The sequence below is a fragment of the Oncorhynchus clarkii genome, chromosome 3, assembly GCF_045791955.1.
Source record: "Oncorhynchus clarkii lewisi isolate Uvic-CL-2024 chromosome 3, UVic_Ocla_1.0, whole genome shotgun sequence".
NCBI classification, from domain to species: Eukaryota; Metazoa; Chordata; class Actinopteri; order Salmoniformes; family Salmonidae; genus Oncorhynchus; species Oncorhynchus clarkii.
Genome location: NC_092149.1, coordinates 20,795,265 through 20,818,577, shown reverse-complemented (window position 1 = coordinate 20,818,577; position 23,313 = coordinate 20,795,265). Strand labels below are relative to the sequence as shown.

The window sequence follows — 23,313 nt, the reverse complement described above, 5'->3', positions numbered from 1 at the left end:
GGTGTGACGCTTGGCATTCAGGCCAAAGAGTTCAATCTTGCTTTCATCAGACCAGAGAGTTTCATATCTCATGGTCTGAGAGTTCTTTAGGTGCCTTTTGGGAAACTCCAAGTGGACTGTCATGTGCCTTTTACTGAGGAGTGGCTTCAGTCTGGCCACTCTACCATAAAGGCCTGATTGGTGGAGTGCTGCAGAGATGGTTATCCTCCAGGAAGGTTCTCCTAGCTACACAGAGGAACTCTGTCCCAGTGACCATCGGGTTCATAGTCACCTCCCTGACCAAGGTCCTTCTCCCCCGATTGCTCAGTTGGTGAGTCTTGGTGGCTCCAAACTTCTTCCATTTAAGAATGGAGGCCAATTTGTTATTGGGGACCTTCAATGCTGCACTCCTTTTTTGGTACCCTGCCCCAGATCTGTGCCTCGACACAATCCTGTCTCGGAGCTTCTATCGACCTCATGGCTTGGTTTTTGCTCTGACATGTGCTGTCAACTTTGGGAGCTTATATAGACAGGTGTGTGCCTTTCCAAATCATGTCCAATCAATTGAATTTAACACAGGTGGACTCTAATCAAGTTGTAGAAACATCTCAAGGATGATCAATGGAAACAGGATGCACCTGAGCTCAATTTTGAGTCTCATAGCAAAGAGTCTGAGTACTTGTGTAAATAAGGTATTTATTTGTAAAAATGTTTTATACATTTGTAAAAATGTCTAAAATCCTGTTTTCGCTTTGTCATTGTGGAGTGTAGATTGATGAGAGTAAGGCTGTAACGTAACAAAATGTGGGAAAAGTCAAGGGGTCTGAATACGAATGCAATGTATATGATGTTTTGCTACTTCTATTGTATGTTGGATAGCCTCAGTGTGTCACAAAGCCTTTCACCTCACAGCCTCAGACTGAAGAGATTTTTCAAGGTCTAAGACTTTCAGATATTACTCTAAAACACCCTTCAGGACTGGAAACTTGGATGACAAATTCATTATGGGGAGAAAGACAATAGACATGCAGCTTGACCCACTAAAGAATCTAATATTGGACATGTCTCAATGCAATGTCAGTAATTCATTAGTTCTAATGTCGGTCTCTCTCGGTTTGTGTTTGGATGAGTCAGTGTGAAAGGAAAGCGTATGTGTGGGTTTGAAAAACAGACCGCCATGCACAGTCATTCACTCTCAGTCTGTATAGTATCACGGCTCCATTTCCATGGTGACACACACATACTTAAACAGGGCTTCCAGATTCTAACAGCTTGGTGGGTTATTTGACAGAGATCTTGTGGAATAGAAGACACTTTTGCTGCTTTTTTAGAAGATAAAGGCCCAGTAGACCTAGTGCACAATATTTCTGACCTGCTGTGTGCACATGCCTGTGTGTGTGTGTGTGTGTGTGTGTGTGTGTGTGTGTGTGTGTGTGTGTGTGTGTGTGTGTGTGTGTGTGTGTGTGTGTGTGTGTGTGTGTGTGTGTGTGTGTGTGTCCCTCGAATTGAGTCCCTCTTGAATTGAGTCCCTCTTGAATTAAATCCCTCTTGAATTGAGTCCCTCTCGAATTGAGCCCCTCTCGAATTGAGCCATAATGTGGACAGTACTTTTTTGAACCATTCTTTCATCAAGGTTTCATCATTAAACGGAGCCCTGTATAGCACCCTACAGTAGGTGTGCTCAGGCACTGTCAGACACCATATGTAACAGCTAGATTGTCTGTGACTGTCTAAAAGCACAACATTGTCAATCAATGGCAGTGGCTGATATGAATTCTGAATATGTAGAGGCTGTTATAGACTGAGAATGAGAAGTGTTTGGGGGCGAAGGGCGATATAACCCTCTTTTACAGTATCTTTACCAATAGCAGTGGTGTAAAGTACTTAAGTAAAAATACTTTAAAGTACTACTTAAGTAGTTTTTTTTTGGTGTCTGTACTTTACTATTAATATTCTTGACAAGTTTTACTTTTACTTCACTATATTCCTAAAGAAAATAATGTACTTTTTAATCCATACATTTTCCATGTCATCCAAAAATACTTGTTACATTTTGAATGCTTAGCAGGACAGGAAAATGACCCAATTACGCACTTATCAAGAGAACATCTCTGGGAATCCCTATTGCCTCTGATTCGGTGGACTCATTAAACACAAAAGCTTCATTTGCAAATGATGTCTGCGTGTTGTAGTGTGAACTTGGCTATCTGTAAATAATGCCAAAAAACAGAAAATTGGGCTGTCTGGGTTGCAAAATATAAGCAATTTTAAATTATTTATACTTTTACTTGTACTTTTGATACTTAAGTATATTTTTTCAATTACATTTACTTTTGATACTTAAATATACTTAAAACCAAATACTTTTAGACTTTTACTCAAGTAGTATTTTACTGGGTGACTTTCACTTTTACTTGAGTCATTTTCTAGTAAGTTTTTTTACTTTTTCTTTTTTAAGTATGACATTTGAGTACTTTTTCCACCACTGACCAATAAATGCTACTATATGTGTTAGCACATTATTGTTCTCATAAAATCTCTGAGCCAGTAAAATGTGTGAAAGCTGGTTGAGATCCAACATGATTTTGTTTGTACCGTGGCATGCCACAATTACATGGTAAACAACACCTGTTTGATAATATATTCTCTGCCTGATTTTACTGAGAGAGATGGGGGTAGAGGGGAGAGAGGGATAGAAAGAGAGAGAGACATGAGAGAGATATAGTAGATAAAGGGTGAGTGGGGTAGAGAAAAAGAGAGAGTGAGAGTGAGAGGCAGCAAACGAGAAAGGGAGGGGAAGAGAGGATCCAGAGCGTGAAAGAGGACATTAGTAATCTCCCCAGCTGTTCGTACTAACAAAGAGGATGTGCTGGCTCCTGTTCTTTTGTGTCAGTTTATCAGCATCTCTGATCTTATTTACAAAGCATCTGGTGGCCTGAGAGCCAGGGACAGGGACAGGGACAGGGACAGGCCCCCAGCCAGCATGTTCAGCCTTAGAGGAGAGGAGGGGAGGACCGAGTCAGAGATATAGAGGATTATATCTTATTATGGTCATGCTTCCATCGCTCCATGTACCTTGCGCCACATTTCTGAGACTGCATTCCAATACTCCACAGACACACATGCGAGCACACACACACACACACACACACACACACACACACACACACACACACACACACACACACACACACACACACACACACACACACACACACACACACACACACACACACACACACACACACACACACACACACACACACACACACACACACACACACACACACACACACACACACACACACACACACACACACACACACACACAACCACAGACACACACCCCCCTGGTTTTAGCAGCAGTGGTCCTTCCCCCTCTGTTCCCCTCCCTCTCTCCTGTAGCCAGTGTGTGTCCAGGCACGTCAGGCTTTGAGCCTATCTCACACATCAAGCACACTCACAGAAAGGCCTTATCAGAGTGTAAAATATACTAATCCTTACCTCCAGAGACTGATCCAGTGTTCGTCCACCCCTGTCCTCTCTCCAACCTAACAGGTGGAGCCCTATGTGATGTTCAAGAAGTCAGACAAGCCCCTTTACGGTAACGACCGCTTTGAAGGTTACTGCATCGACCTGCTGAGGGAGCTGGCTAGCATCCTGGGGTTCACCTACGAGTTGCGTCTGGTGGAGGACGGCCGCTACGGGGCCCAGGACGAGACCACGGGCCAGTGGAACGGCATGGTCAAGGAGCTGATCGACCACGTGAGTCTGGACCTACCTCACTACTTGGAAATGATCTATGTAAATGATTCAAGTTTAATTAATGAGGTGGTAAACAGCTAGAGGGCGTAGGAGGGAATGTATTTTGTCTGATGTGTGTGTGACAAGGGTTGGTATAGTTGCATTTTGTATAACAAACATGTTTTTGGCTTAGAGAGAGAGGGAGAGAGACAATGACAAAGAAATAGAGAGGTAGAGAGGTAGAGACAGAGAGGTAAAGAGAGATTGAGTGAGAGAGTGAGAAAGAGCAAGATAGAGAGAGAGAGGTAGAGAGAGAGATGTAGAGAGAGAGGTATAGAGAGACATCAGCTCCATACCTGGTTCCTGACCTGGTGTACAGCAAGGATTCTGGCTTGACTTGTTTCCACTGCAGAGCTTATTAAAACAAACAAGCACACACACATACACACACACACACACACACACACACACTCACACTCACACTCACACTCACACTCACACATACACACTGCCCACGGACTATATCATTAAGTTTGACAAAGTAAGACCAGGATTGTATAAGCTGTGCACAGGCAGGCAGAAAAATAACAGGTTCGCCACAGCCAATGCTCAATATCTGACCCCATTAAATAACACTGCATCTCCCTCAACTGTGGTACACTGGACCGACGGCCATGTTTGTTTTGATCATACGGAGGCTGGAGAGGGAGAGGGATCCCAAGGATTTGACACACACAGGGCACAATTCCTGCGAGGTGATTGGAGTGTTGGCCGTTATGTAGATATAGACCCACCTATCAATTCAATTCAATTCAATTCAAGGGGCTTTATTGGTATGGGAAACACATGTTAATTAACATTAGTGAGGTAGATAATATACAAACGTGAAATAAACAATAAAAATGAACAGTAAACATTCCACTTAGAGAAGTTCCAAAAGAATAAAGACGTTACAAATGTCCTATTATGTCTATATACAGTGTTGTAACGATGTGCAAATAGTTAAAGTACAAAAGGGAAAATAAATCTCTAAACAGCAAACGATGTATCCCAAATGGCACCCTATTTCCTACATGCTGTAGTGCACTACTTTTGACCAGAGCTCTAACGTAGTGCACTTTATAGGGAATAGGGCGGCATTTGGGACTTACAGTGGGGCAAAAAAGTATTTAGTCAGCCACCAATTGTGCAAGTTCTCCCACTTAAAAAGATGAGAGAGATCATAGGTACACTTCAACTATGACAGACAAAATGAGAAGAAAAGAAATCCAGAAAATCACATTGTAGGATTTTTTATGAATTTATTTGCAAATTATTAAGTATTAATTATTAAGTATTTGGTCAATAACAAAAGTTTATCTCAATACTTTGTTATATACCCTTTGTTGGCAATGACAGAGGTCAAACGTTTGCTGTAAGTCTTCACAAGGTTTTCACACACTGTTGCTGGTATTTTGGCCCATTCCTCCATGCAGATCTCCTCTAGAGCAGTGATGTTTTGGGGCTGTTGCTGGGCAACACAGACTTTCAACTCCCTCCAAAGATTTTCTATGGGGTTGAGATCTGGAGACTGGCTAGGCCACTCCAGGACCTAGAAATGCTTCTTACGAAGCCACTCCTTCGTTGCCCGGGCGGTGTGTTTGGGATCATTGTCATGCTGAAAGACCCAGCCACGTCTCATCTTCAATGCCCTTGCTGATGGAAGGAGGTTTTCACTCAAAATCTCACGATACATGGCCCCATTCATTCTTTCCTTCACACGGATCAGTCGTCCTGGTCCCTTTGCAGAAAAACAGCCCCAAAAAGCATGATGGTTCCACCCCCATGCTTCACAGTAGGTATGGTGTTCTTTGGATGCAACTCTGCATTCTTTGTCCTCCAAACACAACGGGTTGAGTTTTTACCAAAAAAGTTATATTTTGGTTTCATCTGACCATATGACATTCTCCCAATCTTCTTCTGGATCATCCACATGCTCTCTAGCAAACTTCAGACGGGCCTGGACTTCAGACGGGCCTGGACATGTACTGGCTTAAGCAGGGGGACACGTCTGGCACTGCAGGATTTGAGTCCCTGGCGGCGTAGTGTGTTACTGATGGTAGGCTTTGTTACTTTGGTCCCAGCTCTCTGTAGATCATTCACTAGGTCCCCCCGTGTGGTTCTGGGATTTTTGCTCACCGTTCTTGTGATCATTTTGACCCCACGGTGTGAGATCTTGCGTGGAACCCCAGATCGAGGGAGATTATCAGTGGTCTTGTATGTCTTCCATTTCCTAATAATTGCTCCCACAGTTGATTTCTTCAAACCAAGCTGCTTACCTATTGCAGATTCAGTCTTCCCAGCCTGGTGCAGGTCTACAATTTTGTTTCTGGTGTCCTTTGACAGCTCTTTGGTCTTGGCCATAGTGGAGTTTGGAGTGTGACTGTTTGAGGTTGTGGACAGGTGTCTTTTATACTGATAACAAGTTCAAACAGGTGCCATTAATATAGGTAACGAGTGGAGGACAGAGGAGCCTCTTAAAGAAGAAGTTACAGGTCTGTGAGAGCCAGAAATCTTGCTTGTTTGTAGGTGACCAAATACTTATTTTCCACCATAATTTGCAAATAAATTCATAAAAAATCCTACAATGTGGTTTTCTGGATTTTTTTTCCTCATTTTGTCTGTCATAGTTGAAGTGTACCTATGATGAAAATTACAGCCCTCTCTCATCTTTTTAAGTGGGAGAACTTGCACAATTGGTGGCTGACTAAATACTTTTTTGCCCCACTGTATATATACTGTAGGCAAGCAGGATCTGTGGTGGACAAAACAGACAGTAATTGGCCTGGACAACCCTTCACAGGAGTTGGAGTATACTAGCTCGGCTCACCAGGACATGGTGAATTGAGCTGAAGAAGCTGAACATATCTAATCAAATGAAGTTGAAGGAAATCACTGGTGCTCTCTGACTAATGCTTAGAGTCATAGAACTAGAGTACTGTAGATGCACCTGGATACATTCAGTTGACATAGGACCTATTCATGAGCTACATGAAGTGATCTAAATCGTATTGCGTCATGTCATTTGGCCTTAAATGACATGGAACAGATATAGACAGCCTACCTCGTATGACTACAGATGATGTCTTGTTTAATATCAGAAATAGTTATTCATACATTATAGTGGCTGGGACCAAACCACCTCATTCAATCTAGATTGATGTATGACAACCTTGATGGTGACAAACAGGATATTTCATTGTGAAATGATGTTGCTGACCTTGCTGTCAGTGTTTAGCATGTACCTATGTCACAATGGAGCTGCAGATTGATCAACCACACAGAGGTTTAACCCCACATAGAGAGACCGGATTGGTTGGGACGTTTCGGATGTGATTGAAAGGTCAAGTTCAACATACTGTATTAAAATGAAAGAAGGACTCACACTCTGAGTCATGGCAGAGGGATATGTATGGATGGAATATGAGTGATGAGGCTGTGGAAGAATGAAGATAAAAAAGTAGAACCCCTGATTCGGTGTTGTGAAGAAATAGGGTTGTTATGAAATAACAACTAAATATGATCCTCTCTGATCAGAGACAAAATATAAAATGTAGATGTCTGTGTTCTTATGAGTATAGCGATGGTTGAACATTATCTTATTTGCTGGGAACAATTTCTTCCATCGCTCACGCCCTCCCTCCTCTACCCAGACACTCCTCTGCCCTAGTGACTGTGGTCGATAGGACCATCCATCCTCTGGGGTAGAGGGAGGGGAGGTTGCCTTAGTTTAGGTTCAACGTCTGACAAGGAAAGGATGTATGTGAGATGGAGGAATAGAAAGAGCGTATAAAAAGGGAGGGAGGTTGTGAGGGAGAGAGTGTGTGGAGGAGCGAGCGAGAGAGAGGGAGAGAGAGACGGAGAGGGAGAGAGAGCGAGAGAGAGCGAGAGAGCGAGAGAGGGAGAGAGAGAGAGGGAGAGAGGGAGAGAGAGAGAGAGAGGGAGAGAGAGAGAGAGCAAGAGCTAGAAGGGTTCTAAATTTCCTCCTAAGTGCCGTGGGACAGACTCTGTGATGTGTAAAGGCCCTGTTTTCTTAATTTGATTGGCTCTAAACGCTTCCTGCGTCTCTGACTTACAGCCTATCCTTCTTCCCTTTTATGTTGTCTGTTGACAGAAAGCTGATCTGGCAGTGGCTCCCCTGGCCATCACCTACGTGAGGGAGAAGGTCATCGACTTCTCCAAGCCCTTCATGACACTGGGGATAAGTATCCTCTACCGCAAGCCCAACGGAACCAACCCTGGGGTCTTCTCCTTTCTCAACCCCCTCTCACCCGATATCTGGATGTATATTCTGCTGGCTTACTTGGGTGTCAGTTGTGTGCTGTTTGTCATAGCCAGGTAACATGTCAGTTCCAGTGATCACCGAAAATTCATTGACACACTATTATATGCCAACGTCTTAATTATTTAACCTTGCTCCATCTGACTAACAGGATAACCTCTCGGTGATTATGTTACGATCTTGACACTAAGTGGACAATATCTGACAGTTTATCGTCACCTACTTACTCAGATGACACAGACTTTATAGCCAAGCCCCATACTGAAAAACTCAGAAACACATTCACTCAAACTTTTAATAATGCAACCAACTTTGAAGAAAAAGGTACATAGATAAAAGTCTATATATCTGAGGAAAGTAGATTTTCCAACACACGAAGACAGTTCCCTATGGTTCCCTTTCAGCCTTCTCTCCCAGTATAATGGAGGGAGGGCTGAGTGTTCCCTATCGGCAGGCTGCTCTAGAGAGGCAGCAGGCAGCTGCTGTTAAGTGATTCCTGGGAAGTCTCTGTGTCTCCACACATCACTGCTGTTCCCTGGTCTGCCACAACTATCTGCTGCTCAGGAGATAATGCACACAAACACAAACCTTACGATCAGAAAAGTTAAACCAGCCGTTTCAGGACTGTGCGGTATGTGTGTATGTGGGGTACCAGTCAAAAGTTTGGATACACCTACTCATTCCAGGGTTTTTCTTTATTTTTACTATTTTCTACATAGTGAAGACATCAACACTATGAAATAACACATATGGAATCGTGTAATAACCAAAAAAGTGTTAAACAAATGAAAATATATTTTATATCTGAGGTTCTTCAAAGTAGCCACCCTTTGCCTTGATGACAGCTTTGCACACTCTTGGCATTCTCTCAACCAGCTTCACCTGGAATGCTTTTCCAACTTATGCTTGGCTGTTTTCCTTCACTCTGCGGTCTAACTCATCCCAAACCATCTCAATTGGGTTGAGGTCGGGTGCTTGTGGAGGCCAGGTCATCTGATGAAACACTTCGTTATATCGATATATATAAAATAAAGAAAAACCCTTGAGTGAGTGCAGTAGGTGTGTCCAAACATTTGACTGGTACTGTATGTGTGTATGTATGTGTGTGCTCGTTGGTGTGAACGGCTGCTGCCCCCCCCCCCCCCCCCCCCCCGTTGTCTCCAGTGTCTCAAAGTCACTACTGTCTTTTCTTTTCTCCACCTTGCCTCAAACATACCGGGTCATAGGATCTACATAGGAATAATATCAGCACAGTAAGAACCTGCTAGTTATGACTGTGACTTAGAAAAAGGACAGAGGTGGCTGACAATTTAAAAAGCTTGATCATTTGTAAGGTTGATCACTTGTTTGTCCAGTATAGAGAGAGTGGGTTTTTGTAGGATTATTGGAGAACTGAAGAGAGGGTATGAAGAGTGAGGATTTTATGTTTGTTGTCAGGAGGCGAGGTCAGCTGGTGTGTGTTAGATCTTGAGGTCAGCTGGTGTGTGTTAGATCTTGAGGTCAGCTGGTGTGTGTTAGATATTGAGGTCAGCTGGTATGTCTTAGATCTTGAGGTCAGCTGGTGTGTGTGTTGTCAAACTCATCAGGATTAGTTGATTGGCAAGTTATCAGCATCTGAACTTGTGCACACGTTGGGTCAGCATAGCCCTCTGATACCTAATAACTGGCTGTGTCTGCAATGGCACCATATTTCCTATATAATGCACTACTTTTGGTCTGGGCCCATGGGGCTCTGGTCAAAAGAAGTGCACTATATAAGGAATAGGGTGCCATTTCAGATGCAGTCACTGGTCCACTGGTGGAGAATAGGGCCAGTCCTGTAGGAACTTTAGCATAACATTTACAGAGAACGTGTCAAGGCTGTGGGTAACTGGTGAAAGGAGTCAGGCGCAGGAGAGCTGAGATGCGTGGACAAGGTATTTAATACAAGATACACCAGTATAAACACAATACTATGTTGCGGGAAAAAGACCGATACCACGAAATAAACGGGTGTAATAACAAAACCCGGCAACAAAATACCAGCCGTCAGATACAGCCTGAACAATAAAACAAACACGCACACAAACATGGGGGAAACCAGAGGGTTAAATAATGAACATGTAATCAGGGAATTGAAACCAGGTGTGTAAAAAAACAAAGACAAAACAAACGGAAAATGAAAAGTGGATCAGTGATGGCTAGAAGGCTGGTGACGTCGACCGCCGAACGCCGCTCGAACAAGAAGAGGGACCGACTCCGGCGGAAGTCGTGACAGAACGCTAAAATTGTATTGAAATATTCAATCATGATGTAGTGTCGAAGATTTAAATGTAATTTAGCGTTTACATGTGATAAACTGTTTTGTGTTGATATTTTATTTTGATGGATACCATATTGGTTAGTATGATTTTTGACCAGTAGTAGTACATTTCATTCTTATATTGTCATCTTGACCTTAGAGGCTGGATATTATTATTTAAATAAGAGCAATGGCAATGTGGATGGTGTAATGCTAAGCAAAGTACGTTTTAATGTGTTGTGTATCTTTTGTTTGCTTTGTTCAGGCTTAGCTCTCAGGCATGGGAAAGTAGTGCAGTTTGACATTTTCACATTTACATTATTATAATTTTTTTATTTTACTCCGTTTTCTCCCCAATTTCGTGGTATCCAATTGTTTTAGTAGCTACTATCTTGTCTCATCGCTACAACTCCCGTACGGGCTCGGGAGAGACGAAGGTTGAAAGTCATGCGTCCTCCGATACACAACCCAACAAAGTCGCACTGCTTCTTAAGACAGCGCGCATCCAACCCGGAAGCCAGCCGCACCAATGTGTCGGAGGAAACACCGTGCACCTGGCAACCTTGGTTAGAGCGCACTGCACCCGGCCCGCCACAGGAGTCGCTGGTGCGCGATGAGACAAGGACATCCCTACCGGCCAACCCCTCCCTAACCCGGGCGACGCTAGGCCAATTGTGCATCGCCCAACGGACCTCCCGGTCGCGGCCGGTTACGACAGAGCCTGGGCGCAAACCCAGAGTCTCTGATGGCACAGCTGAGTCTCGGGTGGCGCAGCTAACCACTGCGCCACCCGAGAGGCCTTCACATTTACATTTTAGTAATTTAGAAGACGCGGCTTACAGTTATTGTGTTCATCTTAAGATAGCTAGGTAGGACAACTACATATCACAGTCATAGTACGTATGCTTTTATTCAATAAAGTAGCAAAGTCAGAGCTAGTAAGAGGGAAAAAAGGGAAGTACCAGTGTTATTTCACAAAATGCTTTTTTGTGTGTGTGTGGGAAGGGGGGGGGGGGGACAGAGTACTCAGGTTGGGGTGTAGGGTTTGATCATCAGAGCCTGAAAGTAGAGAGGGGCAGTTCCTCTTGCTGCTCCATAGACAAGCACCATGGTCTTGTATCTCTCCCCTTGATCTGGCTGCTCTCACCTGACTAGGGCCGGCGTTTGAGGCACGCTGGAGAAGAAGACAAAGAAAAGTTGATGTTAACTCTAAGACTTTTGGGGGAGCGTAACTCTTTCAGTTGTACACCCAAAACAGTTTTACAGTTAATACACGTGTGTTTTCCAATGTTACTGGCGATATGATCACACAAGAGAATAAAACGCTGCAACTGGCATCTAAGTTGGTTCAGAATATGCACCTATCTTTTTAAATGATCACAGTAAGTAAGTGTTGTTGGGTAAGTGTTCAAATATCCCTGCCACTCTGTTTAGACACTAGGCATGGTAGGGCTTCGGTAGCATGCATGTACTGTACAGTGTAGTTGCACAAACCTCAGTCATTCTCTGGAAAGGTAACTAAGCTAACTGTACATATATATGTGTGTGTACACATTTTATCTATGTATGCTTGTGTGTGTGCTTTGTATGTGTGAGGGGGTTTATGCTAATGTGTGTGTGTGTGTGTGTGTGTGTGTGTGGACTGGTTTAGGCTCCCCCTAGGCAAACTGATCTACATGCCATATTTAGAAACACTGTCAGGATACAGTGGGAAAACCACGACATTACTGTATTCACATGATTTAATAAGTTAACCTTCTCATATCACCAGCTGTTGTTGTTTTTGTTGTTGTTGTGTTAGGTGTTGTTGTTGTTGTGGTAGGCGTTATTGTTGTTGTTGTCCTCTAATATCTTTCCTATGCTGTTCCTTCTTCCTTTGTTATGTAGGTGATGAAATGAAACAGATCTGAAACAGATCTGATCTGAAACAGTCTCCCACCTCCACACCATCTCTGTGCATTATTGCCTTGTTACAGTTTGGGGAATCTAATTTCCTAACTCCTCCTTATCAAATGAAATTTAAAAAGATAAAAACTTGCAGAGGAGCGAATGAGCTCTCTTATCGTCAACAATTTATCCAAACATTTATGCAGGATTCTCTCTCTTTCTGTCGGCCAATCTTTTAATTATGTGGTCTCCGACTATTGTCACATGCTTGGTGGATAGAAGACTGCCTCAATACAACACAGTCTCTCCTTCGTTTGTGTTACTGTGAAACAGAGTCCATCATTTGTTCAATACACAGTCTATCACCATCTGCTTCGTTAGCTGCAACATGTTACAACATGCTTGTGTAACAGGCACATTTCCCATCCCTTATTCTATCTACATTTGTAGAAGGGGAACGGATGTAATGGAATTTCAATTAGACTCTTCTGCATTTCTCCTCCATTACTACAATGAGAGTCTCAGTATGCTCTCAAAAGCCCCATGTAGAACAATTTGTCGGCCTCTCAATGCTACACTACAGATATAGATTTTTGATCATCCTGGAAATAGAAGCAAAACAGCATTTGACTGAGCTTTTCTGATTGGTTGCAAGGTTTGTGTATAGACAGACATGTATAAATGTATTTCTTCAAGCCGTATGGAATAGTCTACGGCAACAGCCCCATTCGAACGCTGTTGATGGCTTGGAAGGTTCATATAAAGCCTATAGAGATATATAGCCATGTCTTTTCCCCAGTCATTTAGAATTGAAGAGACTAGACCTGCAACAGCCCCTTTCTAGCGCTCTCTCTGTGTTCATTCTTCTCCCCTGACATTGGTGTTATCAGGCGTATCATCTGTTGAGTTTTCAGCAGGATGATCCTATAAAATGATAAAAGCCTGCCATTGTTTCTTCTCTGCTGCTGAGTTCCCTTCTTGCCTGCCTGTCTGCCCTCCACCCTCTCCCTCTTCCTCTCTCTCCGCTCAGCGGTGACCTTACTCAAAGTTTCCCCCTCTGCGGCTCTGATGACCTGAGATAACGTAAGGGTGGTGTAATTGGATCAAAGTGACAGCTAACTGAACGGGATGGGGCTGGCGGAGTGGCCGGGCAGCGCCACCTTCAGAGGCAGGTTAAGCTGCTGCTAGTGGTTCTCCTCGTACGGCGATGAGAATGTTTTAACATTCCCACCGCAGTGAGGTAACTCCCTGCCTCTTACCCCACCCTCTCCTCAGGCCAGCTACAGATGTAGGATGACAAGCTGGCTCATCCGTGTTCTCATCCATGTTCCTGGCGTGGGGTAATTGGCTTTGCTCAGAGAGATCTCCACTAAGGGGGTCCAGCCGGGGGCACCAGTCACTAGTCACATACGTCTTGCCAAGGTCACAGTTCACATGAACTCAATTTGGAATTGCAAACTGACAAGCAAGCAAATCTGGGGCAAATTGAGTAGACAGATTGATTTAGGGCCAAGGAACAGTGGGATCTAAAGGACAATCAGCGGTCTTGGAGCTGGACTAGAATACCCCCTGGAGTGTGACATGGGGGATAGGGAGCGTGCACTAACCACATTATAATGGCCAAGCCCATTATTCATGACATTGGTGCATGTTCTGATGCTGTCATATTATCAATACTGTAATATGTCTTAATACTATCACCAATATGTAGCAATATATAGCTGTCACCAATATATAACTTTATATCTAAGCTACCAAGAAAAAAAAATGATACCAACCTGACAAGTAACCATGCTGGATTGTCTACTGTTTAATTATTTTTATGCAAAATCAAAAACATTTCCATTGGATATTATTGTGGAATTTGGAATTTGGGGAGTTTAAATGTTTCTAGAGAGTCAAGTCCACAGAACACATCCATCGACTATTCAGTTTGATTTGTCATATACTTCAACCAGGGAAAAAAGAGGCCTGGCTTAAGATATTGCTCCTACGATTCCACAACTACAGCACAAACCAAATGGGGTCGGGATGCTTAATTGTAGCCCAATCAACCTTTACTAATGTAATGTCACTTTTATTTAACGTGAATAAATGGGAAATCTCTTTGCTTGAGGAGTGAGCTGAGCTGAAGTTGAAGCAGAGCGGAGTGAGTGGGAGTGAGTACTGCACAGACAGACAGGCAGACAGATAGTCAGGCAGACAGACAGACAGACAGATAGACAGACAGGCAGGCAGACAGACAGACAGGTAGGCAGAGAGACAGATAGTCAGGCAGACAGACAGGCAGTCAGACAGGCAGGCAGGCAGGCAGACAGGCAGGCAGGCAGGCAGGCAGGCAGGCAGGCAGGCAGACAGACAGAAAGGCAGGCAGACAGGCAGGCAGGCAGGCAGGCAGGCAGGCAGGCAGGCAGGCGGGCGGGCAGGCAGACAGGCAGGCAGGCAGGCAGGCAGGCAGGCAGACAGACAGATAGTCAGGCAGTCAGACAGACAGGCAGACAGGCAGACAGACAGGCAGTCAGACAGACAGACAGGCAGTCAGGCAGGCAGACAGACAGACAGTCAGACAGACAGACAGACAGACAGACAGACAGACAGACAGATAGTCAGGCAGTCAGACAGACAGGCAGACAGGCAGACAGACAGGCAGTCAGACAGACAGACAGACAGACAGACTACAGGAAGGATGTCAGACAAGCAGGCAGGCAGTCAGACAGGCAGATAGTCAGGCAGTCAGACAGACAGGCAGACAGACAGGCAGTCAGACAGACAGACAGGCAGTCAGGCAGGCAGACAGGCAGGCATGATGGGAATTAACTATTTGATGTGTTGAATGTTAATGCCATCTGTAGATTATAAGGATTATTAATGCTTTTTTTCTTCAATTAAATTATTTTCTGATCCCATCGATTCAATTCTGGAGTAATTTGCCTTTGATATGAGCATGTCAATGTGAGCAGTGTGTTTTGGGCTGACAAGTGGTGAGAAGACATTCCACAGTCCCAAGGGCTGTTTAAATTCTTCATCTGTCATAAAGTTGAGATGATACAGTTGAAGAGATAATAACAAAGCAGACCTGGGTGACATATACAGTGATGATGTACGTCATCTTGCTGTTTGTCAGCTTTTGTTCATTTAACCGACATGTTAAGCTCTAATTGATTAATTGTCCAAACAACAACTAAAATATATTAGCGTACAATAACCATTTCTAGCGTTACCTTGTAGGGCAATATATGTGGTATATTTTCCCAATATGAAGAAGCAAATGTATCACATATTGTTGTTGTGATCAATGACTAACTAACTTTTGTTTCTCTTCCCTATCTCTCCAGGTAGGCCAAGTCAAGCCAGCATTGGTCTGTAACACTGTCTGTCTGTTCTATTAGTGCTGAACACAAGTGAAATAAACGTGTGTATGTGTGTGTTCTCTGTCGATTGCCACAGGTTTAGTCCCTACGAGTGGTATAACCCCCACCCCTGCAACCCCGACTCAGATGTAGTGGAAAACAATTTCACCCTGCTAAATAGTTTCTGGTTCGGAGTTGGAGCTCTCATGCAGCAAGGTAGACGCCTCTGCCTGCCCCCCTTTAGCACACAGCCCACTATTTTCCTGGGGGAACAAACATGCTCTTAACCAGGCCCACGACCATGCATGGGGGCCTCTGTGCATGTAGCTGGAAGCAGACTGGTTTGGTTGCGTCTGTCTGTCCACAGTGTGGTGTGGATTGGCAGGGTGAGATCTTGAGATTGTGAATGATGAGCGTGATTGGTTGATTGGTGAATGAGGATAGGATAGCCAAGCGTTTTCCTCCCTGTTCCCGCGTGATCTCCCACCCTCTCCTATCTCCTATCTACTGTTCCCGCGTGATCTCCCACCCTCTCCTATCTCCTATCTACTGTTCCCGCGTGATCTCCCACCCTCTCCTATCTCCTATCTACTGTTCCCGCGTGATCTCCCACCCTCTCCTATCTCCTATCTACTGTTCCCGCGTGATCTCCCACCCTCTCCTATCTCCTATCTACTGTTCCCGCGTGATCTCCCACCCTCTCCTATCTCCTATCTACTGTACCTCTCCTCTGTCCCCAACCCCACCCCACCTGCCTCCCTCCCTTCCCCACAGGTTCCAGAACAGGTAAGTCCTATCCCCCATGTGCCAGAAGGTAAAGAGCTAGGTGCAGAGAGAGTTGAGAGAATGAGAGTTAAAACAGTGTGCTGTCTCTTAGCCTGCCTCAGTCTGGTTTTGTTTCCTTCTGCCAAACCGATGCCATATCTTCTCAACTAGTGTCTGCGTCTTTAGATTGAGAAAAGCAAAGCAAAACAAAAGGAACTGCAGTACGGCATCACATTAAATGAAATTGAATGATTTAATTTAGACTTGTAATATCGACTGAGACTGCATGCCAAGACCAGATATGTTGCATTTTGTAATACATTTTTTTTTTTACCTTCCCTTAGTAATGCAACATATTTGAAAGTTGCGTTAGTTACGGTACTGTAGCGATGATGACAGGAAGGTCTGTAGCATGGTTAAAACGGCCTGGGTCTGCCCTGCATCTGATCTGGACCATGGAATGGAACATAGAGGGGACTGAGTTTCCTAAGCAAAGTTCTGTCCAGATATGTATCTTTTGGACAACATTTTTTTCCTGGCCGTTGTTGATGGCTGGTTGCATGCAATGAGTTAGCATGCAAGCCTTCATTTTAATGAAGTTGATTGAGTGATTATTTTGCAGGTATAATTGTTGTAGATTTGTATACTGTGATTTTTAAGAGTGAGTTTTAAGAAAAGATTACACATTGAAATTGACAAAATGTTACGGTTAGAACTCTTGGGACTCTAATCCACCTTGTGCAGGTGGGTATAATGCAGTTACCCATTTGGGTAGGTTTTTGCCCTCTGTATTTGTGTTAGGCAATGCTACATATTGCACAGGTTAAAGATGCATCATGGCTTGATAAATGTTAGCTCCTGTATGGGCCATGTTAAATGTGTAATGGATATTCTAGAGCTTGCTGGAATGTTTTCATAACTGTGTCAAGGGTCTGCCAGGGTATATGATGTAGTAAAGTATGCTGTAGAATATACTGTAACTGTCAATGTAACGGTGGTAAGTCCTGTAGTTGAGAAGATGTGGCTGTAGGGCAGAAGGGTTTTAGGGGACGAGACTGAGACAGAGGAGCACACTGTGCCTGCCTGCATGGCGTCTCTGTGACGACCACGCTGGCCTACACTGTAGAGAGGCTCCCCTGCTCCGGCGGCTTGGCCCCGCCCCCAGAAAACTGTGGGATGTGCAGTTTGGACATGACGTTACCTTGGGTACATGACAGTCAGCCCCAACCAGGTTCAGTTGCTTTGGCTCTGACTCGCTCCGCTACCGGGCGGTCGGTGTGTCACATAGAGTTGAATGGCCTCAACGGGGTAAGGTCTCTGAGCTGGTAGACAGTGTTGTTCCACTGAACACAAATCTGTCTCTGTTTTCCCTGGCCATGTCATGTGTCTCTACTGTGTCTTTTCTGAGTTTGTCTTTTTTCCTGAGTGCTTTGACCAATGAGCAGTGTGGGCTGCAAGGTATCCTGGGTAATGATGGTGTGGCTGTTGAATCATGTTACACTGTGTGTCTGGCTGGTGGGTGTGGGTGGGTGCGGGGGTGAGGCGTATCAGGGAGAGTGAGAGGAGATATGGGAAGAGACATGTGAGAGTGGGGGGTGAGAGGATGTGAGGGTGGATGTGCGGAGCGGGTTGAGTGCAGTGTGTCTCTCTTTGTTCCCCTCCACAGTGCTCTCTCTGTCTCGCTCTTTCTCTCTCTCTCTCTCTCTCTCTCTCTCTCTCTCTCTCTCTCTCTCTCTCTCTCTCTGGTGGACAGGGCTTTGGGCATGAATTCAGATGTTACTGGACTGGCTGTCAGGTCTCTTTTCTCTCACCATATTTCTCCCTGGGTGACAGCTCACTGCCCGGACTGGGAGAAAGTTATAAGAGGCACTGCAGAGGCAGAGTGAGATGAGTGGGAGATTGAGTCGCACCTAAGGAGAGAAGTGGAGTTCTTATACTCCTATCTTTCTCACAGTTCATCGCCTTTGAGCGAATGTGCGAGATCGCAGCTTTAAATTGCTACTTGAGGAGAATGATCTTCTTGCTGCCCAGTCAGACCTCAATCAACGCCCCCAGAGGAAGACCTCACTCCATCCACTCACACAGACCCCTCCTCAAGAACACACTAAAGGCAAAAGTTCTGAATAGCATATAGCCTGGAAACTAACCATCTACATGCAGGCATTTTGAGTCAGATGTAAATCAACCATCTAGTGATTCAAAAGAGGAGAAGCTTTGGTGTATCAACAGTTTGCTCCAGTGTGAGTGAAAGCTAAAATAATATGCAGCCAGACCACACAGTAAAAGCCTGATTCAAACTGCCACCATGTGGCCGGATGCGCATCACAGGCCCAAACATGCAATGCCGCCCTAGATGCCCAGGGTGTGTGTGCGTGTATGTGCGTTTGTGCGTGCGTGCGTGTGTGTGTGCATGTGCGTGTTGTCTGTGACCCGGCGGGATCCCGAGGTCTGGGCTGGCCCTGGTCCTCTGGTGGTTGCTGCTGGGTCTCTCCTCTTGGCTCCAGGACCCTGCGGGGGCTGACCCCTCTCTCTGCTCCTCTCCTCTCGCCCCCGACCAGGCTCTGAGTTAATGCCCAAAGCCCTGTCCACCAGGATCGTAGGAGGCATCTGGTGGTTCTTCACCCTGATAATCATCTCCTCCTACACGGCCAACCTGGCTGCCTTCCTCACTGTGGAGAGGATGGAGTCGCCCATCGACTCAGCTGACGACCTGGCCAAGCAGACCAGGATAGAGTATGGAGTGGTAGAGGAGGGATCCACCATGACCTTCTTCAAGGTGGGTCACATAGGGCATGGAGCCATACTGTCCATCTATCAGTCTATTCATCTATCAGCCAGTCCATCAAGCAATCACTCCATGTATTTGTGCATCTACTGTACGAGGATACATCAATCAGTCCCCCAAATCATACAGTGTTGCACCACTAAAGGACACATGGTTAGAGAATAGAGGCAAATGTAAATGCATTTCAGATGTAATGACAATTAAATTGGTAAATAAATTGTCAAAGAACTCAAATGAATCTGTAGAACTAGTTCAACTGTAAAGCCATACATAGCTGTTACGTCCACAGTAAATCTGTGATAGCTAGATATTCCCGGGACAATAGAATGGAGTGTTCCGGAATAAAGATTTGAACGTATAACACGTTGTCATGAGTTGGCTTACAGCTGTATTTCGTGCTGCCTGTGAAATTGGCTGCAGCGTGTTTTACAGCTACAGTACTGCATATTTAAGCAATAAGGCCCAAGGAGGTTTGGTATATGGCCAATATACCACGGCTAAGCGCTGTTCTTAGCACGACGCAATGCGGAGTGCCTGGTGCCTGGATACAGCCCTTAGCTGTGGTATATTGCCCATATATCACAAAGCCCGAGGTGCCTTATTGCTATTACTAACTATTTAATAACGTAGTTATAACAGTAAAAATAACCCGTATACCCGTGGTATAATGTCTGAGATACCATGGCTTTCAGCCAATCAGCATTCAGGACTCGAACCACCCGGTTTATAATAAATAATAGCCTTTCTATGCGTTCATTCTCTCCAGATCTCTCCTCTCCAATCCCCTCAGTGGTTGATCATGTGGAATCACTGCAGCATATCAAGGCTATCTTATTAAGCCAGCAGTGTTTTAGGGTATTCTAAAGTATTCTCTATGCACAAGATGTCCCTGCTGTGTCTCTCTGATTATTCTGCACTGTTTGTCTCTCGTATCGTATCCACACTGCCGCGATGCACGGACAGCTCTATGCCAGATGGAGGGAAAATCTGTCTCTCTAAGACTGCTGCAATGGATCTTTATGGCTTCTGGTGTTTCTTTATTTTCACACTTCATTTCTATAACCTTTGTATGTGTGGTGTGTGTGTGTGTGTGTGTGGTGCGTGAACACATTCTCAAAAGACACATACACATGAAAACACATGCATACTCTCTCTCTCTTAAAACAGATATACATATTTATGTGCACGCAAACACACACACACGCGCACACACCAGTTAATTACTGTAGCTAATATGGCACGGTGACAGCGAATCTTTAAACAGTATTTTTACCATTCCGTAACAAATGACTGAAAACAACAGTTGGCATAAGGGAGCGCATACAGTCTGTTCTGGTGGAGAATGTTACTTATGCTGACATCCCATTGCAACAATGGGAAATGTAATTGAAAAATAATTAAAATAAAGCAAAGTATTGTTCAAATCAAATCCAATTCTATTTGTTACATGCGCTGAATACAACAGGTATCTTACAGTGAAATGTTTACACCTGTTGTATTCGCATGTAACAAATACAATTGGATTTGATTTGAACAATACTTTTTTTTGCTTTAATAATTTTTCAGTTAGAATTTTGTTTGTTGCCAACATCCAAAATATTTCAGATTTTAACTTGTGCGTCAGAAGTGTGGCACAGGAGGTCAAACAATCTCTTTCACTGTGTGAATTTTAGAGTCACCTGGTCATCAGATAGATTATATCTACAGATGTAGAGGAGCCGACTGAATGACCATTTCTCTGAAAGGCATGATTCTATTGTCCCCTCATAGACCTAGGTTACTGATTGATTGATTGATGGATAGATGGATGTTTTGACCAAAATGATTGAGTCCTCATCGATTCAGCATTGTTCTCCGTACTGTAGACATTCAGACAGCCATCGTCGGTCCTTATTGCTTTTAAAAAAATATATTTTTAAAAATGTAAGTTATTTTATTTTATAAACAATACAACACATACACATACAAATGACAACATCATACAAACATAAACTACACCCCCTAACCAGACCCACTAGTACACCCCCATCTCCATAAACTACACCTCCCTACCCAGACCCACTAGTACACACTCCCATCTCCATCAACTACATCCCCCTACCCAGACCCACTAGTACACCCCCATCTCCATCAACTACATCCCCCCTACCCAGACCCACTAGTACACACTCCCATCTCCATCAACTACACCTCCCCGCCCAGACCCACTAGCACACACTCCCATCTCCATCAACTACACCTCCCCGCCCAGACCCACTAGTACACCCCCATCTCCGTCAACTACACCTCCCTACCCAGACCCACTAGTACACCCCCATCTCCATCAACTACATCCCCCCTACCCAGACCCACTAGTACACACTCCCATCTCCATCAACTACACCCCCCCTACACAGACCCACTAGTACACCCCCATCTCCATCAACTACACCCCCTACCCAGACCCACTAGTACACACTCCCATCTCCATCAACTACACCTCCCCGCCCAGACCCACTAGCACACACTCCCATCTCCATCAACTACACCTCCCCGCCCAGACCCACTAGTACACCCCCATCTCCATCAACTGCATCCCCCCTACCAAGACCCACTAGCACACACCCCCATCTCCATCAACTACACCCCCTACCCAGACCCACTAGTACACCCCCATCTCCATCAACTGCATCCCCCCTACCAAGACCCACTAGCACACACCCCCATCTCCATCAACTACACCGCCTACCCAGACCCACTAGTACACACTCCCATCTTCATCAACTACACCTCCCCGCCCAGACCCACTAGTACACCCCCATCTCCATCAACTACACCTCCCCTACCCAGACCCACTAGCACACACTCCCATCTCCATCAACTGCATCCCCCCTATCCAGACCCACTAGTACACACCCCCATCTCCATCAACTACACCCCCTACCCAGACCCACTAGCACACACTCCCATCTCCATCAACTACACCTCCCCGCCCAGACCCACTAGTACACCCCCATCTCCATCAACTACATCCCCCCTACCCAGACCCACTAGTACACACTCCCATCTCCATCAACTACATCCCCCTACCCAGACCCACTAGTACACCCCCATCTCCATCAACTACATCCCCCCTACCCAGACCCACTAGTACACACTCCCATCTCCATCAACTACACCTCCCCGCCCAGACCCACTAGCACACACTCCCATCTCCATCAACTACACCTCCCCGCCCAGACCCACTAGTACACCCCCATCTCCATCAACTACACCTCCCTACCCAGACCCACTAGTACACCCCCATCTCCATCAACTACATCCCCCCTACCCAGACCCACTAGTACACACTCCCATCTCCATCAACTACACCCCCCCTACCCAGACCCACTAGTACACCCCCATCTCCATCAACTACACCCCCTACCCAGACCCACTAGTACACACTCCCATCTCCATCAACTACACCTCCCCGCCCAGACCCACTAGCACACACTCCCATCTCCATCAACTACACCTCCCCGCCCAGACCCACTAGTACACCCCCATCTCCATCAACTGCATCCCCCCTACCAAGACCCACTAGCACACACCCCCATCTCCATCAACTACACCCCCTACCCAGACCCACTAGTACACCCCCATCTCCATCAACTGCATCCCCCCTACCAAGACCCACTAGCACACACCCCCATCTCCATCAACTACACCCCCTACCCAGACCCACTAGTACACACTCCCATCTCCATCAACTACACCTCCCCGCCCAGACCCACTAGTACACCCCCATCTCCATCAACTACACCTCCCCGCCCAGACCCACTAGCACACACTCCCATCTCCATCAACTACACCCCCTACCCAGACCCACTAGCACACACTCCCATCTCCATCAACTACATCCCCCCCTACCCAGACCCACTAGCACACACTCCCATCTCCATCAACTACACCCCCCCCCTACCCAGACCCACTAGCACACACTCCCATCTCCATCAACTACATCCCCCCCTACCCAGACCCACTAGCACACACTCCCATCTCCATCAACTACATCCCCCCCCTACCCAGACCCACTAGCACACACTCCCATCTCCATCAACTACATCCCCCCCCTACCCAGACCCACTAGCACACACTCCCATCTCCATCAAGTACATCCCCCCCCTACCCAGACCCACTAGCACACACTCCCATCTCCATCAACTACACCTCCCCGCCC

At 45.4% G+C, this 23,313-nt stretch overlaps 1 protein-coding gene across 1 annotated transcript in view; it reads left to right on the top strand.

The window, feature by feature from the left end:
• The window catches only part of LOC139390762 (glutamate receptor ionotropic, kainate 2), a 224,874-nt gene that overhangs the window by 154,384 nt on the left and 47,177 nt on the right, over window positions 1–23,313 (top strand). Inside the window, exons 11-14 of the mRNA XM_071138120.1 lie at window positions 3,538–3,744; window positions 7,877–8,100; window positions 15,660–15,778; window positions 18,886–19,103. Of these exons, the coding sequence (XP_070994221.1) occupies window positions 3,538–3,744; window positions 7,877–8,100; window positions 15,660–15,778; window positions 18,886–19,103 (768 nt within the window). The remainder of the gene's footprint in view (window positions 1–3,537; window positions 3,745–7,876; window positions 8,101–15,659; window positions 15,779–18,885; window positions 19,104–23,313) is intronic.